At 45.5% G+C, this 21,130-nt stretch overlaps 1 protein-coding gene across 1 annotated transcript in view; it reads left to right on the top strand.

Moving 5' to 3' along the window:
• Positions 1–6,449: 6,449 nt before the first annotated feature.
• MB21D2 (Mab-21 domain containing 2) overlaps positions 6,450–21,130 on the top strand; it is a 111,304-nt gene continuing 96,623 nt past the window's right edge. The window contains exon 1 of the mRNA XM_004745276.3: positions 6,450–7,186. Coding sequence (XP_004745333.1) covers positions 6,976–7,186 — 211 coding nt within the window. The 5' untranslated portion in view covers positions 6,450–6,975. The remainder of the gene's footprint in view (positions 7,187–21,130) is intronic.

Below are 21,130 nucleotides of genomic sequence, written 5' to 3'. Positions count from 1 at the left end.
CACATCCCCAGGGCAGTTTAAATAGACATGAATCATTAGAAATTAAATAGAGAGAGGGGGCTGAGGGGTTTTCTGTGTTTCTTCCTTTTTCATGTACTTTTTTCTTCTCTCTCCTATTTTCCCACTAGTCTATTTAGACGCACTGGAGGATTTGAGGATTTCTTTGGCATGTGTTTATGTTCAGAAACTACTAATCGAGAAAGCATAATTTGAATGCAAGGTCCAGGAAGTGTACTTAGGATTGTGTGTGATAATGTTGTCGGATCTGGAAGAGTGTCAGGGCTCCCATCAGATGCCCTTTCTCCGGGTTTTGCAACTTGAAATTTAAAATGAGCTTTGGACCACAGCTCAACTCACCAGGTCTTGGATCAGGAGAAATAATTCCTTCTATTCATGTACTGCACTGGGCATGGGGGAAAAGCCAACCTTCTCAAATAAGCTTGTTATATACTGCAGGGTTTAGAGAACTTTTTTTTTTTTTTTTTTTTACAAGCTTTAGAAAACAAAACAGGCATCACTACCATTCCCTGCTCAATTTTAGGTTGCTCAGAGAGGCGGCTTCTATCATTATAAAATAAGTGTGTAAATAAATGTGTTAAAGGCAATACCTATTTTTTCTTTCCCATGAGAGCTTCTGGAATGGGGATTTGGGTGTGGGATGTGGGTGTGATGTCTGTGGCATGTCTATACCATGGGGTGGAAAAAATAGCCTGCTAGAATTGGACAGAAACAATGAAATACGAATTCATTTTAAGAAAAAGAAAGACACAATCCTCAATCTTGGGTCCTTATGTGAAAATGGACATAAAATACTTCATGGGAAGAGTTCAGAACTCATGGTTCTGTTGTGAGGTGGATTCTTGAAGGAAAAGCATCTTCAGTTGTTACAGTAACTGACAAAAAGTCATCCAGTCATAGCTTTTCAGGGCCTAAAGGCACCTCAGGGATCAGAGTCTAAGCTCCTGACCAACTCAGGAACCTGCTGTATCATAACTCTGACAAGTAGGTAACATGGCACCGAAAACCTCCCCTGATGGGGAGTTTGCGAAGTCATAAGGCAGCATATTCTGGGCAGAGTGGCTCTCATTAGAAAACGCTTCTATATCCTAAGCTGAAGCTTGTATTTCTGTAATGACCACACATTTTTTCCTTGTTCCACCTTCTATAGACATCCAGAAAAAAAAAAATTAAGTTTCCCTGTGATAGCCCTTCATTTGATCATTAGCAGCAAAACAAAACAAACATCTCCAAGTCTACACTGACAAGGTATTGTGCTCCTGCCTTAGCCAGTGACCCAGTACCCAAGGTATATATAAGACAGGATTGATGTGGAAGGTGTGGGGCTGGGCTCTGGGGCAAGTTTAAGAGCTAGAAGGAGATAGAACAGTGTCCAGAGATTGTTAAGGGGGACCCCACAGTTTCCCCAGAACAGCTAATGAGGTTAAGGCACTTGTAGAAAGAGGATTTCTAGAGCAATTAATCAGCTGCTTTTTTCTTGCCTAAGGTATGAGATCAAGCAGAGTGGGTTTCCCCCAAAAGAAGGGAGAACTGAAAATTTTGACTTAATTTTTAAAAATTATCTTGTCAGAAAATTTATTGAACAAACGGCCTCTGCTCAGATTTTAAGGTAGAGAGAGAGGGGAACAAAATATTTTGTTTGCCATGATGAAACTTAAATGGAGCTTCGGGATCCGACCATGGGAGGAAATGCTGGGTAAAATGTAAGGCTCTCTAAGACTGAAGAGATTGCTGTTGTTTTTCTGGGTGCTCAGAGATTGGTAACAATACAGTCTGAGGTTTGACATAAAGATACTGAGTTTGGGGTTGCAACCAGCTACCAGCTTATTCATTTCCTCTTTCATTTATCAAACATTTATTGAACATTTACTATGTGCCAGCACCAGCAATAGGCACTAGGGATGCATCTGTGATCAAAATGGACTCAGCCAGCGCACACAAGCAGTGTATATTTTTGTGGAGGAGACAGACAAGTTGTCAGGAGGGGACAACAGCGTTTGACAGAACCAAAGGCAGTGAGTGGCTGTAAGGAGCCCACAGGACCTAGACTTGGAGGTGTGCAAGTGGAAGAGGTTGCGGAAAAGCCATTTGCAGGAAATGACATCTAACCAGAGAGCTGAAGGATGACAATTACTAGCTGGTGGCCTCTCAGAAATCACCATCTCCCTGTCTCCCTGAGCCTCAGTTTCTTATCTCTAAAATTGGAATGAGAATAACAGTCCTGCTTTAGTGGGAGGTTGTGAGGCTCCACAAACAGATTTTTGTGGTAAGTGCTCAGTTGAACTGTAAAGTGCTCTATCATTGTAAGAAATGACAATTGTTAATAATTGTTATCAGATATTGTGTTATCACCATTCCTAGACTCTATTTTCTTTCCGCATGTACAGATCTGGCTCCTTGGGCACAGCAGAAGCAGAGAATAAAAGGACAGATTTGGGTGCAGAGATTTACACAGTGACAGTTACTTTTTCGCTAGAGCCCCCAGGCCCTCAGGCCTACTGGGCACGGGGCCGGGTAGGGGGGAGCTGAAGGTGGAACGAGGTGCATGGGTCAGAGAGGGAGCACCTCACTTGGGGTTCACCTTGTTAGAAAGAACAGTCTGAGTCAAATGGTTATTCACACTGTTCTGGTGACCTCACTAACATTTCTGTGGCCCAGTCTCACCAGAGATAAAATTTCCCCAGCGGGGTTGTGTGCCTCTCAACAACTTTGTGAGATGCCCAGGAGATTCAGCTCAGCTCATCCTGAATCCGGGCAAAAGCAGTTCCAAATGTCAACAATTCCTGGTTGACAGAGATTTAACTTTAAAGAGCAAAGAGTTCATTTTGCCCAGGGGTCAGTCTCCTCTTCTTGTTTTATTAATTTTGGTCAAATTTTAGGGGATTTTCCATGCCCCCTCCGGTGGCCTGGAAATATATTAAATGTTTACTAAATTCAAAGTTCATTTGAGAAATAGAAACCACAACATCTCTACCTTTGGGAAGGTCTGCTTTCCCTTTCTGTGCCCTAGTTCTCTTACCTGCAAAACAGAGATGGTGGTTGGGATTTCTCCCCAAGTCCCTCCACCGTCAACATTCCGCATGTCTGTGATATTTGCCTCTCTTCCTGCTGCCTACAGTTTCAAATCTAAGAAGCTTGGGCCACTTCCATGTGTTAGACTTTTAATGAAAATCCAACCACCCTAGAAGGCCAGATCTTATAGCCTGGGCTGCTATTTAAATCTCTGTGAGACCAGAGCAACTTTGTTTAAAATTATATTTTGTTAATCCATCATGTGGATGTGGAGCTTGCTATTTTTAATACATGCTCTGAACAGCCCAGTTATTCAGGGCTGAGAGTTTGCCACAGAACTTAAGAGCTGAATTTAAAAGCAAACGGCCCCAGAGAAGCAATAAGAACGCTGCTTTCACAAGCTAATAAAACTCTGGAGTGGGAAAGTAGAGGGGCAAGTTTTACCTCTAAGTGGGACAGCAGCGTGGCAAGGCAGTGAGTTTCTTTGCTCAGTTTGATGCTGGAAGAATGACCTTCCTTAGTGCTTGTTTAGATGGCAGACTCCATTGACCTTTCCTGGGTCATTTGTCAACACTCTGGAATGTGCACTTTTGTTATAGAACTGGGACATTCTTTAATATTTTCTCAAAACTTCTCTATCTGTCCCTCTCTCACTTCACTTTCCCCTCTATTTCCGTTCTTTCTTTTAGGGAAGGGAACATACATGGTATGGGGGGCGGAGTGAGGCATGAAAAATAGAAGCATTTGATGAAATTCAAGCAGAAATACCTATATTTATAACAACTCTTCAGTGATTGTTGGGAAACCATAGAAAGCTTACACTGAGGCATGAAACTGTAGCAAAAGTTACCTAAATGCTGATTTCCCAGACTTTGAGAGATATTAATTTGTCATTCATTCATTTATTTATTCATTCAAACATACTAATTAAGGTCATAAGATGGGCCAGGAACTGTATTAAATGCCGTGTTTACACTTTAAACTGTATTAAATGCAGTGTTTACAGTGTTTACAAAGCTTGCCCTTGAGGAGCTCATGAGTTTACTGGGGCCCAGAGATTAAAAATCCTCCCAAGAGGGCGCCTGGGTGGCTTGGTGGGTTAAAGCCTCTGCCTTTGGCTCAGGTCATGATCCCAGGGTCCTGGGATCCAGCTCCACATCGGGCTCTCTGCTCAGCGGGAGGCCTGCTTCCTCCATTCTCTCTGCCTGCCTCTATGCCTACTTGTGATCTCTCTGTCTGTCAAATAAATAAATAAATAATCTTAAAAAAAAAAATCCTCCCAAGAGCCCAATTCAGGAAATTATGAATCTTGATCCTCTTTCTTATTTTGCCAATTCGACAAGAGATATTTATACCATGTTATCAGAGTTCTATAAGATCATATAAAAGGTATTCATTTTCTCTTCAGGACATCCTCTAAACATATAGGCTCATTAAAGGTCAGTGATTCATAGAAGTCTGATCTGGCTCATGTAAAATAGAACAGACAGTGCTGAAGAACTGAGAGACCAATTATTGACTCACTCATTCAAAACACCCAAGGCCCAGGGCTAAGACTCAGAGCAATTTCTGCTAGCAACCTGTTTTCTCTCTGTGAATAGAAGTATCAGAAGAAAAGAAACAAGAAAAGAGCAATGCCTTGTTTATGCTTTTGGAAATGAAGAACAAGTGTCTTGACTTTTTGCCGGGATTATTTCAAACTGTTACTATGTAGGTTGGAGGTTTTTACTTGCATGGGTGCACTAGGATCTTTCCTATCTATGGAATGACTGACTGTACCTCAGTCAGCTGACTCACAGATGCCTACCATTGATCATGAGAGAAACACTGACAGATGGGAGCGGATCGATTTGTGCTGGAGTTCCAATCACTCGCACAGTTTATACCACTGCCCAGGTAATGGTAATAACCGTCTCAGATGAGAAGTCAGTCAGGGCAGCATAGCAGACCTACAAAAGCCAGCATTTATCTGGGCATGCATCCTTTTTAATATTGAGTGGGTGAGCTTGTTTCAAGGAGAAGGAAACCAAAGGAAATTAACTGGTTCTGTCAAAGTTCTTCATTCATTACTCGAGTCAAAAAACTTTGAGGACCTTCCCACAGGGCTAAATGCCATTGGAAACATGAAGATGGATATGATGTAATCCTTATCCTAAAGAATCTCATAGTTTGAAATGTGCATTAACAGTGATAAAGCAAGGTCAAAATTCATCAGTGTCATCTGAAAGTTCTGAAAGGGTGCAGTGGAGGTCCTAAGGAGGGGACTTTGCCACTGGGTTGGAGAGGGGTCCGGGAAGGCTTTGGGGTGGGGGGCGGCAGGTATGGAATTGGCTTTGGTGTAAGGTTGAGAAGAGAGTAAGGAGGGGAGAGAAATTAATTCCAAGGTAATGTCAGTGGCCAGATCTGTGTTTTGTAAACATCACTCCCGGCAACAACATGGAGAACAGGTTGGAGAAGGGAAATAATTAATTTTATAACAACAGTAATAGCAGCTAGCATTTAATTAATTGCTTATTGTGTCAGAAATTGACCCACTTTATTTTACATAATCATTAAACAATTTCTGAGATAGGAATTACCATCTCCATTTTATGGGGAAGGGCATAGCAGAACCTGGACTAACCAAACAGTTTGTATTCTTGGCAGTGAGAACTTGTGAGAAAATGAAAAAGCTCCTATCTGAATAGGGGACTGTGGAATAGAGAAGAGATGGATTTTAGAGAATTAGGAAGATAACTAGTTTCTGAGAACCAACACGCCTTCTAAATGTTTGCCTCAGAAACATCATAAACATGAAAAACAGCTGTAAGATCCTATTCTAAAAGGACCATGACTCAGATGGAAACTACCGGGTCAAATAAGTATAACTCCATTGCAAGAAATCCTTTATCTTATCCCTGTCCATCCACCCAGATTCTGGCAGTCTGCCTGGCAGATGGTGGGTGCTCAAATGGTGTTTGGTGAATGAGAGAATTCTCATCTGGACATTCAACATTCATTGTGAACCTGGGGCAATTCATTCTGTTCCCCCATACCCCTCAACCACACTTCAGTTTTTCTAAAGAGCAGGCTGTGCCTCATTAACTCATTATATGTTAAGTTGAACAAGGTGTTATCCAGGAAAATTCATTACCTAGGGCAAAGATAGGGATATTGTAGTGCTTAATGGGAGTATCTATATGGCACGTGGTGGGCACTATTTTTGATATGCTTAATTCTATCATGTTTGGCAATCTTTGCAGAAAAGGTCAGAAGATTGGTTTTTTTGAGATGGAAATGCTCCCCGTAGAGATGCCCTCGCTCAGAACACCGCCCTTAAAATCAGACAGAGAAAGACTCCCGTCTCCTTGAATGAGCTTGGCAAGCCCTGCCCCCAAAGGGGGTGGAGGTTGAGAAAGAATACGTCCACAACTCGCCCGTCTGCCCGAGTACAGATTGGCAAGTGGCATAGGCGCGCAGACCTCTGTCATTTATTTATTTTTCTTTCCACTGGGTGCGCTGTCCCTTTAAATGGGGACGCTGGTGCTGGCTCCGTAACCGCGGAGCCGGCAGCTTGTTGATTTCAGAGCTGGTGAATTTCACATTGTTTCCACTTCACTTTCCTCGCTCCGAGGGAGGCTCGGTAGGCTCCACGACCGCTGTCGCCGCGGCCGGCTAGGGCCGGGGGAGGACAGGGACCTGCAGCATCCAGGCCGGTGTGGGGCCGCAGGGAAGGGTGTCGGGGCCACACACGCACCCTCGCTGCAGTCAGCTGCTGCCGAAGCCGGGACGCCCGGGGCGCACCGAGCCGGGACCGCCCGCCTAGACGCCCGCCCGCCCGCCAGCCCGCCCACGGGCCGGGGCCGCAGCCAGGGAGCCGGCGAGGGGAGGAGGCCCGGGGGGGCGGGGTGGGGGGCGGGGGTGGGTGCCGCCGCCGCCGCGGAGCTGCTACTCGGCGCGTTTTGCATGAAGATGGCGGCTCCCACCGCCAGCAAGGCAGCCTCCCTGGGCTGTAACAACAAGCCAGCGTTCCCGGAGCTGGATTTCAGGTCAGGAGCTCGGGTGGAGGAATTGAACAAACTCATCCAAGAATTCACGAAGCACGACCAGCGGGAATACGACGACCAGAGAGCGCTGGAGATTCACACAGCCAAGGATTTCATCTTTTCCATGCTGGGTAAGAAGGAAAAAGGGGGAGAGGTGTGTGTGTGTGTGTGTGTGTGTGTGTGTGTGATGGGAAGCGGGGTAGAGAACCCATTCCCCCTTCTCATGCTCTCTTTCCTTCTTGGTTTCCTTCCCGGAGCCGGGTACCTATGGTAGAACCCATCCCTGGTCCGCCTCCCCTTCTTTCTCCGCCGCAAGCGGAGCTCCCTTCTTTAGTATACTTTGCGCCGGGTCCTTTTACCCCCGTTCGCTGGCTCTTTTGTTAATTTCTCACCGGCCGGGGGGCTCGTAAGCTGCTGAAGTGTTCGTGGCGAAACATCTCACTGTCGGAGGGAAGCCCCTGGAAGCGGCGCGGTTCAGGTGAGACCCCGAGGCGCCTTTCGATGCAGGGGTTTGGCTGCGGAGGTTCGGACCTGCGCCTTTCGATGAGCGCCGAGTGTCGGGTCCCGTCCGGAGCTTGGGGCGCGGAGACAGTTCGGGGCTCTGGCTCCGCGCCCGAGCGACAAGTTGCTTCTCTAGTCTTGCGGCGCGGCGCTGTCATGCCAAGCCCCCGGTGACCAAACTTGTTGGGTGTTCCCTAGTAACCCGCTCGAGTAGGCTGGGCGCCTGGAGTTCGTGCAACTTTGATTTGCAAATCGACTTCCCTTTGAAGCGCTCGGAAGCATTTCCTGTGCTTTTCCAGGGCTCTCGCTGAGCTCGGAATTTCTGATTCCCAGCTCGAAAATGACCAGCCTGAGAGCTCGGACCCCAAGAAGCGCCGGGCTCCTCCTCTTTGTGTATTGTCCATGCGTCGGCCCGGGGAGGCGCCCTGAGTTTCGAATCCCGGAGACGCCGCGGGGGATAGAATAACGGCGCCACTCCCACCCCCGAGCCCGGCACCTACAGGTCCTTCAACAGATTGTCGGATGGTGTGTGAAGGGAAATAATTAAGCAGACCTGGAGCCCACCCCCTCCGCAAGTGTCTGTCCTTCGAATGATTGCTACTGGGGTGTAGGAGTGTCCGCTGCTGGGAGCCTCCCTCCCACGTAGCTTGTGGCTCCACTAGTGCAACCCTGGGGGCATGCAGTACGTGGCCTGACCGTTAACGTTGCGCAGAACTGGGATTCGAGTGTGGAGCTGTCCTAACACGCGGCTCTGTGCCCTCTACAAATCCATCCTCAGCCAGTTTTCCAGGTCGTGGAAAATTTTTTTGAAAAAGGGCTTTGACCCCAGAGGAAGACAGAATTTTTTTGCTTTCCTGCTACAGTTTACTTGGATTACAGCCGGCTGTTGGTCGTTGCTGGTTCTGTCGTTAGGCTACCTTCTTTCCTCTGGGTTTTCTTCCTCCCCGAAGCCCTAGTCCAAGTCGCGGTTTTTACAGATTGAACGTTTGGGGGCCGGTAATAGTAATGCTTTGGGAAGTTGGAAAAAGTATGTGAAAACTTGGGGCTGGATTTTACCTTTTGCTCCACACTGCCCAAGTTGTCCTAAATCCTGTATGGGGTTGAAAAGCTCTCTTCTGAGCTACTCTGCCATTCAACCGTCTGTATGAATTAAATGTTTTGTTGTTGTTTAAACAACTCCCAAACCTGGTGGGAGTGAGCTTACAGATCTGGAAACCGGTTCAGTGATTGGCAGAAGGGTGGGGATACGCAGAAAAGGCTCAGGGCAGTGATTTCAGTTGCTTAATCATGGCCTTCCTCTTTGACATAAATAATGGAAGTCTGCCATTGTGTTGTTACAGCCCCCTGCATCAGGCCTGGTGTCTTCTGCTCTAGGTGGTTTTCTAGAGAAAGGTTCTGGGTCACCATCACACAGGATAATCATGCAACAGAAAATGGGAGGGGAGGGGAGGAGGAGTAAGTTTAGATACCCAGCTCATTAGGAACTTCTATGCTAACCCCATGACTGAGACACTGATTGAGCCAAACCTTCACCCACATATGAAGGGTGAATTATTCCAGGGTGCTTAATGTATACCTGCGTTTGATGTCACCAGAGGTATTATGTTGACAGGTAAGCTAAATTACCTTCTATCCCTTTTTATCCAATTGACCTTGTGAGAGAAGGCTTTCTTGTCCCCCTGGGAATTTGATATTTCCACCTGCAGGAGAGAAAATTCAGGAGAGTGTCATTTAAGCCTTTTGCCCCTCTGGACACTAGAAGGCAGATGGCAAAATGGGCTTTGCCTGTGTGTGGTGCTGCATTCATTAGTGAGTTCCCTGCCTTCCTTTAATGAGGTGCTGGCTGCTCTAGACAAGTGAAGGTTTGGCGACAGCTAGGGTCCCCGTGTGGATTTACTTTTTCTAAAGCGGATTTTCGTTGGCTTAAAAAACAAAATCTCTTTTTGTGCACTTTGTTTCACTTGCCACAGCCTTGAGTCTTTCATGAATATGCAAATGAGGTGTCTTAATGACCCTCAGCTTGTTAAGGTGTCACTGGGGTGGCACCAGACCCTCATTTCTGGGAGGTTTTGGGGGGGGCAGGGAGGCACAACTCATCTTGGCTTTGTTCTTCCTCTGTCTGAGCTGTGTGTACCTGAGGACTGTCTGCAGCTTAAAAACATTATCCCCTCGCATGGAGTGAAATGGTAGAGGCATTTGGTGGAAGTCCCTTTAATGGAGCTGTGGAGAACGCTACCTCTGTTTTCAGGCGGCTGGGGTGGTGGGGAGCAGCTACTTTCTCTGTATAAAATTGTTAGTCTGGACTGAAGGCTTGTTCTCAGGCCTTTTTTTGAAGGGTCTACTTTGGAGGCAACTTTGTGCAGAAGAGTGTAAATTGATGGTAGACAGTTGTCACCACCAGTGACCTGTCAGCCCCAAGAAAGTCCATTGTTCTATCAAAGCAGAGTTCTGGATAGGCTGTGGGTTGGTCTGAGGCTGTTGGTGGTCACTGTGATCTGTCCTGACGTTCTGTGTTTGTACAGATATTCTGATTCCTTTGAGGCGGATGTTGGCTGGAAACATCTAGACTCACTCTTTATTTCTCTATACCTTGGTCTTTTAGGAGACTGATTGCTGTTATTATCTAGTTAATATTTGAGAGCCCAGATTGTGTGAGAGGCTGGCAGTGCATAATAAACACCATTTATCAAAATTCAGGGAAATTGCCAGAGTTCATTAATGTTTTAATAATATTTGGTATTTGCATAATGTCTCTGCCAGTTCTTTTGTTATCTTCATTCCCTTGCGAGGTTGGAGGGAGCCTGGTTGTGTCCCCATTGGACAGATGCACAACAGGAGCTAGGCAGAAACTAGAAGCCAGGGAGGAGACAAGCAGTCACTTATCCTATAGTCCAAATGGTAGATACCATGGCATAGTTATTAGGACAGCTCTTATTTATGATTGCCTTCTTAGTGCCAAGAACTTTGCATGGTCTTAGAAGTAGGTATTACTTTCCCATTAAACAGATGAGGATATTGAAATTTCCTGGGGTTAAGGCCCTCCCAGGGTCTCAGGGCTAATAAATCGTACAGATGTTGCTCAAACTCACAATACCCTGCCTCTCAGGCATGTTCCTCCTCTCCTACTTGAGAAACTATTAAGAGTAAATGCATTACATCCAAGGACGGGCTTTGGTTAAAAAAAAAAAAAATGCTACCTCTTGTTTCAGGATTTTGTCTCTGATTTCAGCGATCACTGTTAGAGTGATCCAGGAAGCATCTGAGCTGATTTCTGGAACAACCCGAGTTCAAGTATTTTATTCCATAATAAAAGCACTTGTTTGAATTTCTAGTTGAGAAAATGGTCATTCTAATAAAATGTGGAAATCTGTGGTTCTAGTCCTAGTCTGCTGCTTTGCCAGTTGTGTGATCCTAGTTTTTTCATCTATTAAATATGGGTAGCTTTGTAAACGGAAAAGGAATGTATACATGATTTTATTATTTATTTAAAGAAATGGGCATTATTAGAACATCTAGTGAATTTAGGCTGGGATTACTTCTGTAAGTTGGTTTCAGAAAGAACTGGGGAGTACCACTAGAGGCAGCCTAAGAGAATATGGGCTCTGGCCGTGGAAGTCATGGCTAATTCTACCTTGCACTGCCGTTTGTTAACCTCCTACCGTGCTCTGGCCATTGTGCTAACCACTTTGCATAAATCCATCAGTGTTTGTCATTTTCTTCCAAAAATTTGTGCAGATAAGTATTCCCCTGCCTCTGCATTCAACAAATATTTACTGAATGTTGTACTGGTGGCCGAACAAGATGCAGGGTCCCGAGGATAGCATAGTGAGCAGAAACTTGGAGAAATTCATATAGGCCCTTGGAGACCCTTCCCTCTTCTCCTTTGCCTACAACTTCCCTGAAAGCAGTTTGCTGGCTTCTGTGTCCATTTAGGTCCATAAATACATCTTAGCCATCTCCAAATCCTAGAGTGGGGTGCTTCTGAGAGTTGCTAGACCTACCATATTTTTAGGCACTTTCTGTGTCTTCCGAGTAGACTGTTTTGAGACCCGGCCTTTCTCTTGTTTGAATGCCATTTTTCTCTTAATGAATTTATCCAGCAATATTTATTGAGGGAATTTATTCTGTCATTGCCTCGTGGGCCTCCAAGTCTTGGTAAGCCCCTTAGAGTTCTAGTCACTAATGTGCTGTATCTGAATAACAGGCAAGAACATATTTGAAGTGTACTCCAGCACTGAAAGTATTATGCATCTAGGGCAGGGAGAGCCCTCTGGATATTTATTTTTGCTGCTCGTTCAGTTGGTCTCAATACTTCCTTGGTGGTTCTGGGCATTGTTGACCTTCGCCCTTGACAGAAGAATCCTAGAACTGTTGATTCTGGGTCTTCCCACAATGCCTTGTTCTGTTGCCCATCGGATAATGCATTGCTCATGATTAGACTGGGCCCCCTTTTGCTTACATAGAAACATTAGATTCTCTCTTGTTAAGCTGAGAACTTGTCATTGAATATTAGCTCTTTAGACTCTCCTGCAGCTCTTTTTTTGTTTGTTTTTAATCAATTTGGAATCTCTGATCCCCTTTCAAACCTATTGAATCCGAATTCTGGGAGCTCCCCATACTGTCTGATCAGCAGTCTGATATCCTGTCCAGTGTTAGGCCTGATGCCGTGCATTTCCCATCCAACAGAACTGCTCCTTTCCGCAACGAATATGATTCCAGTTGACATGGAGCCTACAACCAGGCTGCTGAGCCGAATGAACAGACATGCCTCCTAGTTCTTGGAAACAGAGTCCTTCCACCTGGGACAGAGGCAGGGAGGCATGGCGACTGCACCAGAGGTTGTTGTAGGTCTTTACAACATTGTATCATTTAATTGGCACCATAACCCTTGGAAAAAGAATTACAGGGCAGAATTCAGGAACTTCCCAAGTGTACCAGCAGGGAAGTTGCAGAGCTAGGACTTAACCAGGGTCAGGCTGATGAAACCGTTGCTTTTGACAAAGACACTCCTCTGCTGTCAGGAGTGGAAGGAGGCCTGGATTCCGGCCCCCACTGTTCGTGTTATTTGCTGTATGACTTTGGGCAGGTCACTTAGATTCTGAGCCTCAATTTCTGAATATGTAAGTTGGGGTGAATAATTATAGCCATCTTGTGTGTTCGGGTGCATTAAGTTCTAAATCTGAAAATCTCTGTGCGGGACAAGCGAAGGACATGTCTGTAGTACCAGCTCTGTTTTGTACTGTGTGGGATGTGCGTTGCCCACAATAAGTCTCCTAGCCTCTTTGGGACTTCTTTTTGCCCATTTTCCAATTATAGAAAATACAAAGAATAAAGCAAAATCATTCCCCCATTCAAATCACTATTAATATTTTGACATGCATTTTTCTCCCTAGACATCTGTGTTTATACACACACGTAAACCCACTCATACTTACGTGCACACAGTTTTGCATCATATGGATGCATGATTTCTCTTGGTAAATTTATCGATATGCTGTCATCTCCCACACTTTAGAAAAAGGAGCTCTAATCTAAAACAAATGTTCTCCTAGCTTCTTTCATTCATCTCTTATTCCAAAAGAAGATACTGTTCCAGAACTTAGAGCACATAATCTGATTTAATAATCGATTTAATAATCTGATTTAATAATTGTTGAACCTTGACACTGTTGATTCCTGAGGGTTTTATCTGCCTTCCAGGGCCATCTCCTAGCTGTATCTTTGCATGCTCTGGACTGTTACAGAATTTACCCACGTCCCATTTCCTTCCTTTGCTCTGACTGTTTTCTCTATGAGAACTTCTTAACCTAGGTCTATGGCAGTAATAACATGGACTGAGTAAACTTGAATGGGAAAAATGACAGCTTTATTTTTATTAATCCCTAACTGAAATATAGTACTTTCCTTCCATTATAAAATGAGGTACTAAGTCATAGGAGTATTAGCAGTACCTATCTTTTTTCCGTTTCTTGCTAGAAATCAGATATTTTCAGTTTACATTATAAAGTTGTTTATTGCTGCTGTAAAATGATGGTGTCTCTTAGACTTGCTGCAAGATTTCATGTAATGCAGTAGTAAAGAATCACTTGTATTCTATCACAAATGTACTTTTTAAATGTGTGTTTTTGCTTTAATATTGATTTGCTTTAAAGTCCTGTGTACTTTTATCATTTTCATCTAAATATACCGTTCTTTTTGCAGAAGCCCATAGGCCTCACCAGCCTGTCAAGATAAACTCTGTCACAGAGACAGTTAAGCATTTTAGCTGCTAAGCAATGATGCCTTACCTCTGGTTCCTTTGCCTTTTTCAGCTCCGATTCCAAGGCCACTCGACTCATGAAGTTTTCCTATAACTCTCCCAAGGAGAAAAAAAATTTACCTTGCTTCTGTGTTCTTCTAACACCTGCCATCTCCCCCTTTTATAGCCCTTAGCACATTCTTCCCTGGGCTAGGTTAAAGAATCTAAGGCTTATTTATCTTTCCAGCACTCAGTGGGGTACACGGTGCTCACAGAGTGTTAAGTTCTTTGATTCACTCTGAAAGAGCCTTTCTATCTGAAGCTTCTTATTTCAGCCTCAATTTCAGGAGTGAGCACTTTCTGACATTGTCTCTAAGAATTTTCCCTTCTGGAAAGCCATGCTAGCATAATGGTCTTCTCTGGAATCAAGAAAATCTTGATCCAGTCTTTTTATTTGTTAGTTTTTTCTCCCTTCCAGGAATAATAACCTTAAGGCTTATCATAGGGCTATTTAAGAAATGTGCCAACTGATTACTGTAACTTTTTTTTTAAGATTTTATTTATTTATTTGACATAGAGAGAGAGAGAGAGATCACAAGTAGGCAGAGAGGCAGGCAGATAGATATAGAGGGGGAAGCAAGCTCCCTGCCGAGCAGAGACCCCGATGCAGGGGTTCAATCCTAGGACCCTGAGATCATTACCTGAGCAGAAAGCAGAACCTTAACCCATTGAGCCACCCAGATTGCTGTAGCTTTTTGACCAAGAACAGCAAACAGTGAGTTGTGGGAATGTCCCCTTTCTTGTAGATCCTCACTTTTCCTTCATAGCCAGTGGGGGTCTCGGTGGAACTCCTGCATGGAAGTTCCACCTTTGGGGCTTCATGAAATGCAGAGAGGGCATAAATTATCTTTCCCATGAAGGCTTTTTATAGGCTTATCAGGCAGCTTCCAAGTTTCCAGATGCCTACTCTGAAATTGAATTCCAACAATTCTTTATTATAGACCACTGTTCCTCGCCATCAGTAATAATAAGTTAGCTTTGTGCAGTGCTTTATAGATTATAATCATGTTTGCATTTGATGTGGAATGGTATTCTCTGGACAGGCTTTTCGGAAGTAGTGTAGGAACTGTTAACCTCCATTCACAGGTGGGGGTGCTTGAGACTCTGTGATGAGTTGGAGGTCATGGAGTACGTTGTCATGGAACAAGACTCAACCCAGATCTCTAGTGTCTTCTGCTACAGCGCATGGTCTGCAAAGAGCCAGTGGGCTTTTCCACTGTTAGATGTCTTCCATGGGTTGTCGAGCTGAGTCTGGATTCCCAAACAAGGGCAAGGGTAGCAGTTTTCATTCCCCTTTGGGCTTTTCTGCTCTCCCCTTGGGCCGAGGATAGCTAGTAAGTGATCCTGGCTGAGATCGGGATGGGTAAGTACTTGCCCCATAGGTCTGCATTCTCCAGGTCTGATTGTTAGGCCTTGCCCAGCTCTTCTTAGGGTCTGTAATGGTGTTCACAATGGACCTGGGTGATGCTTTGCCGCTGTGTGATCTCTTTAAGGACTTCTGTAATTATGCTGTTATGTGAGGCCCTGTCTCTAGGAAAGAGCTACTTGGTTTTTTGTCCACCTAAGTGTCTTTTCATAAGTGCCCTCTGCACAAAATAAAGGGACAGATAACTAGGTACAGTGCTGCTATGAAAAAAGCTAGCATGGGGAGCTGTTGTTCAATTTATTTATTTTTCGTATTTTTCCCTCAATGCAAGAAGACATTATTAGTATTGGTGAGTTGAGTCAGTAATGGGAGGTGGTATAAGTTTTGTTTTTGTTTCTGGTTCTCCCAACTAGCGTTTGTATAGCTACAATGTGTGTAGAATCGTATAAGCATCCATTCGTGAATTCATTCAACACAATTGGGAGTGCCTACTGTGTGCTCGTGTTCATTACTGCACTGTGCAGAGTGCTGAATGAGAGAAGCAAGGTCACAGCCTCCACGGGACTTGGGTTCACTGGGAGATTTTGTAAGATTTCAGTATGCAAATAAGCAGGGGCGTGCACTATTGAAGAAGCACAGAAAGTTATGCTAGAGAATGTGACTGGATAGGCTGGAGTGAAGCAGAGACATTTGAAATGGGAAGGTGAGAAGGAGCCAACCATCTGAAGCAAAGACGAAGTAAATTAGGAGTATTCTAGGTAGACAGAACATATCCAGAGACCCTTAGGTGGGGGTAAATTTGCTGTTTAAATGATAGCAAGTCTGACTTGGCCTCTCCAAGGAGGAGTGGTCTGTGTGCAGATTCGGCTTGAGGTGGAGGGAATGGGCTGCCTACTTTGGACTATGAGGAACTCCCGCAGGTCGAGGTTTTCCAGGTGGCTCCACCCTTGGCCAGGCACTTGCTCACAGTGTTCAGGGATTAGGGGGAGGAGGACAATGTAGAAAGGTTGGATTACAGGTCTTCAAAAGGCCCTTTGTAGTCTTGTGATTTTCTGATTTCACCCTTGATAGCCCCAGGCTGGAAACAGTGAGTCCTATCTTAGATGATTTATGGGTCAAACAGGCAGTTTTCATGGGATCCTAATAAGGCTTTACTTGTATCTCGTCCTGCATAGTCTACAAAATACTTCCAGGTGCCTAATCTCATTTTGACTGCTCACAACAACCCTCTGAAGTAGGTGTTGTTTCTGCCTCTCACAGAGGAAGAAACCCAAGGTCCAAAGAAGTTAAGTAACTCACAGTTACTGCAGGGTTGAGGTGGGATCCAACTCCAGCCCTCTGAGGCTCACCTCGAATTCTCTGGATTATGCTAATTCTAAAAACCTTCTCCCCTTCCCCCACCCCACTTCCTCCCAGGATAGTGGAGGCAGTAGGATTTCTGGTCAGGAGAGAGGCTCCCACGGTGGGGAGGAACCCAGCCAATAGACTGCAAGTCTGCATGTGCCTGGTCCCGATATTCAACTTGTAAGCACTTTCTAGGCTGCTTCAAGATCACCCTTTTAGCAGCCGCAGCTGTTCTTAATAGCAGCTGCTTGTGTGGATTGTGTTGTGATTAATAAAGGAAACTCAACAGTTTGTTCTTTCAACTGTGCCCTTGGTGTGCACAGCCCCGCTCCCAGACGGGCTCTGTTTGGGATTCGGAACAACGCAGTCCTGCTTGTGCACCGTGCGGAAGGACCCCTCACCCTGCTGTCAGAAGGGGCGGTCCCTCGAGATCAGGGCTGGTGAGCCAAAAGCCCACCAGGGACCGGGCGGTAAGGACAGTGAGTGCGGTGGGCAGCTCGAGCAATGCCAGCTGGTCCTTGGTGTCCGAATCAGGGATGCCGTGGAGTGGGCAGTGCACTGGGGCTGCCAGCCATCACTCTCCCGTCTTGTCTAAAGGGGGGGCGTTGTGCCTGGCAGCCCACCAGCCGTTCCTCACTGCTGTGTTTTATGGTGTACCAGCCTCCTGCTTGTTTAAGTAGACGGCCTGCCCTGCTCCCAGAGCTTTTTCTTCAGGAGGTCTGGGGTCCAGCCTGAGAATTTGCATTCCTACTGAATTTCTAGGGGATGCCCTGCTGCTGCTGCTGGTCCAGAGCCCACACTCTTGAAGAACCACTGCTGAGGAGGCGGGGCTGATCTGACTTTGGACGTTTTAAGAGACCCAGTAGATCTGGATTTTACACGAATTCATTACATGAATGTTTGATTTTTGAACATTACTAAAAATATTTAAGGAACATCATGTGGTTTAAAACTGGAGGTCACATAGTATACTGTGGCTCCCGGTGTATCACCTCTGATCTGAATACTTTCAGAGACATCCTTGTGCTGTCTGCTCTAGCAACGGAGGCCCAGGAAGGGGCAGTAAGTAGTTCATCAACAGTATGCGGTTAGTTTGGGGGCAGAGTCACCACTAGAACGCAGGTGTTCTGTCCACTAGCCAAATGTGTGTGTGTGTTAGTCCTAGCACACTGTATATTCTAATATACCAAATAAATTTTCCCTTTGAATGGAAAGCTGTCTGTATAACTTTGAAAATAATTATGCTGAAATTAATTTTTTAAAAAAATTTCATTTATTTATTTGACACACAGAGAGAGAGATCACAAGTAGGTAGAGAGGCAGGCAGAGAGAGAGGGGGAAGCAGGTTCCCTGCTGAGCAGAGAGCCTGATGTGGAGCTCGATCCCAGGACCCTGAGATCATGACCTGAGCCAAAGGCAGAGGCTTTACCCCACTGAGCCACCCAGGTGCCCCTGAAATTGATTTTTTTTTTACCATGCTCCAAGCATAGTTCTAAATACTTCATACTTTACATATGTTGACTAAGTTAGTCCTAACCACACTCCTGTGAAGAAAGGTCATCTTCCTATTCTTATTTTCTGATGAGCATTCCAAAGCACAGAGAGGTTAGACAGTTACCCAGTGTCCCAGAGTTACTGGTAGAATGGGGATTTGAACCCCAGAGATCTAGTTTCAGGCAAAAGCAGCAAATAATTACAAACTTTCTTTTGTATCTCATTAAGCAAACAAACAAAAAAAACCCTCCTGCAAAATGGAAATCAATGATGGAATATTAGTTCGAATTAATGCTGCTGGAAAACTTGGAAGCTACCTAGCCCAAGTTCCTCCCTCCATTTTTCAGAAGTGGAAACAAGCCCCAGAAAGGAGAGGGGATTTGAACATTGCGAATGCTGATTTTTACCTTTGGGCAGACTGTAGGTTAGGTAAGTGTCCAGCAAGTAATTGCTTCCTCAGAAAGGTACCCCTGAGCGTGGTCACTTGGTAGCCTCTGCTCCCCCGGAAGGAAGGGTCCATCTGGGTGTGAAGGGAGGGCGAGTCACTGAAGACGCGCTGTGCTTCAAGGTAGGGAACATTCCCTTGCATCATTTGCAGTTCTCTTAATTGCTATTAGAGGAAGGACGTAAGGTCTGTTGTGTTTGCCTTTGTCTTTTGACAGTTCCTTGTCTTTTCCTGTCTGGTTTCTTTCCCGTGGAGTGTGTCCTTTTGTCACATCTGTGCTATTTCCACAGCTTTGAGCGCCGCCATGAACGTTGTCCTCTCTGAACAGTCTGTATGTGTAGTAAGGGAGGGGCTGGCTCGGTGAACCCAGGACTCGGGCCAGCCTGTGGTTGGGACGAGGGGAGGCTCCAGGGGCTAGGGTGTCTTCTTGGGGCCTAAAAGAGAACCACCACCACCGTTGCTTCCCGCTGCTGGACTGAGGGCTCTGAGCCTTAGGAGGATTTAGAGAGTTGTAATAGGATTCAAAGAATTATAGACGAGTTAAGCCAGTGGGGATCTTCCTCAGATCAGTTCACCCACCCCAGCATTTTGCCAGTGGGGAAATTTAACCCCATGGTGGACGGTGACTTGCTCAAGGTCAGAGTAGTGGTGGTGGGAAATATGCCCTCGCTGTTGGCCAGCGATTGTTCCAGGTGCTTTAAAATCATTAACCCATTGAATCCTTAGAGCGATCTTGTGATGAGGGAACTGTTACCATCCCCAGATTCCTGGTAAGGAAACTTGAGCAGTTAAGTCACTTGCTCAAGCTGGCAATGGGGGCGCCATTCCAATCCAGGAGTTCTGCCTCTTCCACTCCTTGCACCTCTCCAAAAGTCAAGGAGCATTACTTTCCCAGGCTGTTTGTTGATTGCTGGCATGGAAGCGTGGGGAGGTTGGAAAGAAGGGAAGACTGGGCAGGGTGGGGAAAATAGTGATCGCGCTACCCTGCAGACTGGTGGCTCCTACCATTGTTTGGGTTTCTGGTCCAGAGACTCGTCATTCTGCCATTTAGCCTTCCTGGGCAACAGTCATACTTGTAGTTTGTATTTATGGAAAGTCCTTTGTATCAAATCTCATCTCATCCCCAGTCTCCTCATTTTGAAAGAAGGAAGGTGTGTCCCAGCTAAGTGATTGACGTAAAGCTGTATAAAGGTCAACTGGGCCCTTGATATTCAGTAAATTAGGGCGGTTTTGTGAAGCCTTTTTCCCCTCTCTCTCCTGATTCCACCCCCCTCCCCGGTGGGTTTCGTTCCAGATTTAGAACATTTAATTAGGACATAGTTAATGTAGTCTATCGTTGTGGGGAGAATAGGGAGCGGATCTTTTCTTCGGCGAAAGGCAGATGCCATATGTGCTTTCGACAAAGTTACTTTGAAATAAAAATTTATACGTTGAATTCGGCTTTATGTGAACCAAAGCATCTGCCTCTTTAGTGTTGGGCTGTTCTTAAAAAGCGAGTAATTATTTATTAAGGTAAAGAATAGCCCTGTCCAGTTTCCCTGCTCTGTCAGGGCAGATGTTTGTACATTGACTTGTCTTCAGCATCGTGCTACAAAGCCAGTCATCGGGATGAAGCAACCTCTTGAGATCCTAGCGCTCGTGCTACAGAGCATTGCAGTTGGAATCCTCAGGGCAGCCTCATTCCCAGCCCACTGACTCGTGGTTTTCCTGCAACGAAGAATTGGTAGGAACGGAAGCATCCTAGTTTGGTGAACCCATCTGCACAATGCAGCAGCTCTTGGGAGAGGATTTTATCATCCTTAATTCTTGAGGAAGAGAGGACAGATGGTAAATGATTTTACTCAGTATTTTTGTCATTCAAGACCGACCGACCCCTGTTCCTGTCTCCTGGATCCCATTCTCGCTGTGGACCGCCTCAGCTCTCTGCCCTAGGGATGATCTCTGCCCCCTTCAACTACAGTTTCTCCTTCTGAGACATCCGTGCATGTGCTCTCTGTTTTTTCACCGGAGATCTTGGAAGACCTCTACAACAAGTTCTCCGTGAGGCATTAGAACTCCACGCAGAACAAACCTTCATGTTGTTGACACAAGTTTTAGGACGAGATGGACGATGAAAAAAAAAAACCATACAGATTATGACCAAAGTCCAGAAGGAAGAACGCAGACAAAGCAGAACCTGTTGCTGTGATTTGTCGTTCCCTCTCCAGTTTGGCAAGGTTGGCCATGCTCTCCTGAGCTCTCTTCCTGTGGCGTCTGTGGCAACATACTCTTCCTGGTGTTTGCCTTTTTCTCAGTTTTCCAGGTGAGGGACAGACTTGAATTCTTTTGTCCAACCCTTGGTGACTGGTTCTGTCTCTTCTTCCTTCGCTGTCTCTAAGCAGTCTCTCGGTGCTATTTTTTGGTCAGCCCGGAACTCTTCACTGCCTCTTTGACAGTTCCACTTGGGTGACCCCAAGGTGCCACAAATTGAGTGTTCAAAGTGAATTTATGCTCCAGAGCAGCTCCTCCTCAGTCAACCACACCACTATTCACCCAAGTGCCCATGACAGGGACTTGGCAGTCATCCTGAGCTCCCTGGCTCGTCCTCCTGTCCCAGAGCGGACGAGGAACGGAGGCCTGTCAATTCT

This window comes from Mustela putorius, unplaced genomic scaffold (genome assembly GCF_011764305.1).
Source record: "Mustela putorius furo isolate JIRA1106 unplaced genomic scaffold, ASM1176430v1.1 tig00003834_pilon_pilon_pilon, whole genome shotgun sequence".
Lineage (NCBI taxonomy): Eukaryota > Metazoa > Chordata > Mammalia > Carnivora > Mustelidae > Mustela > Mustela putorius.
The sequence above is the reverse complement of the archived record's forward strand: the minus strand, read 5'-3'. Positions and strand labels throughout refer to the sequence as shown.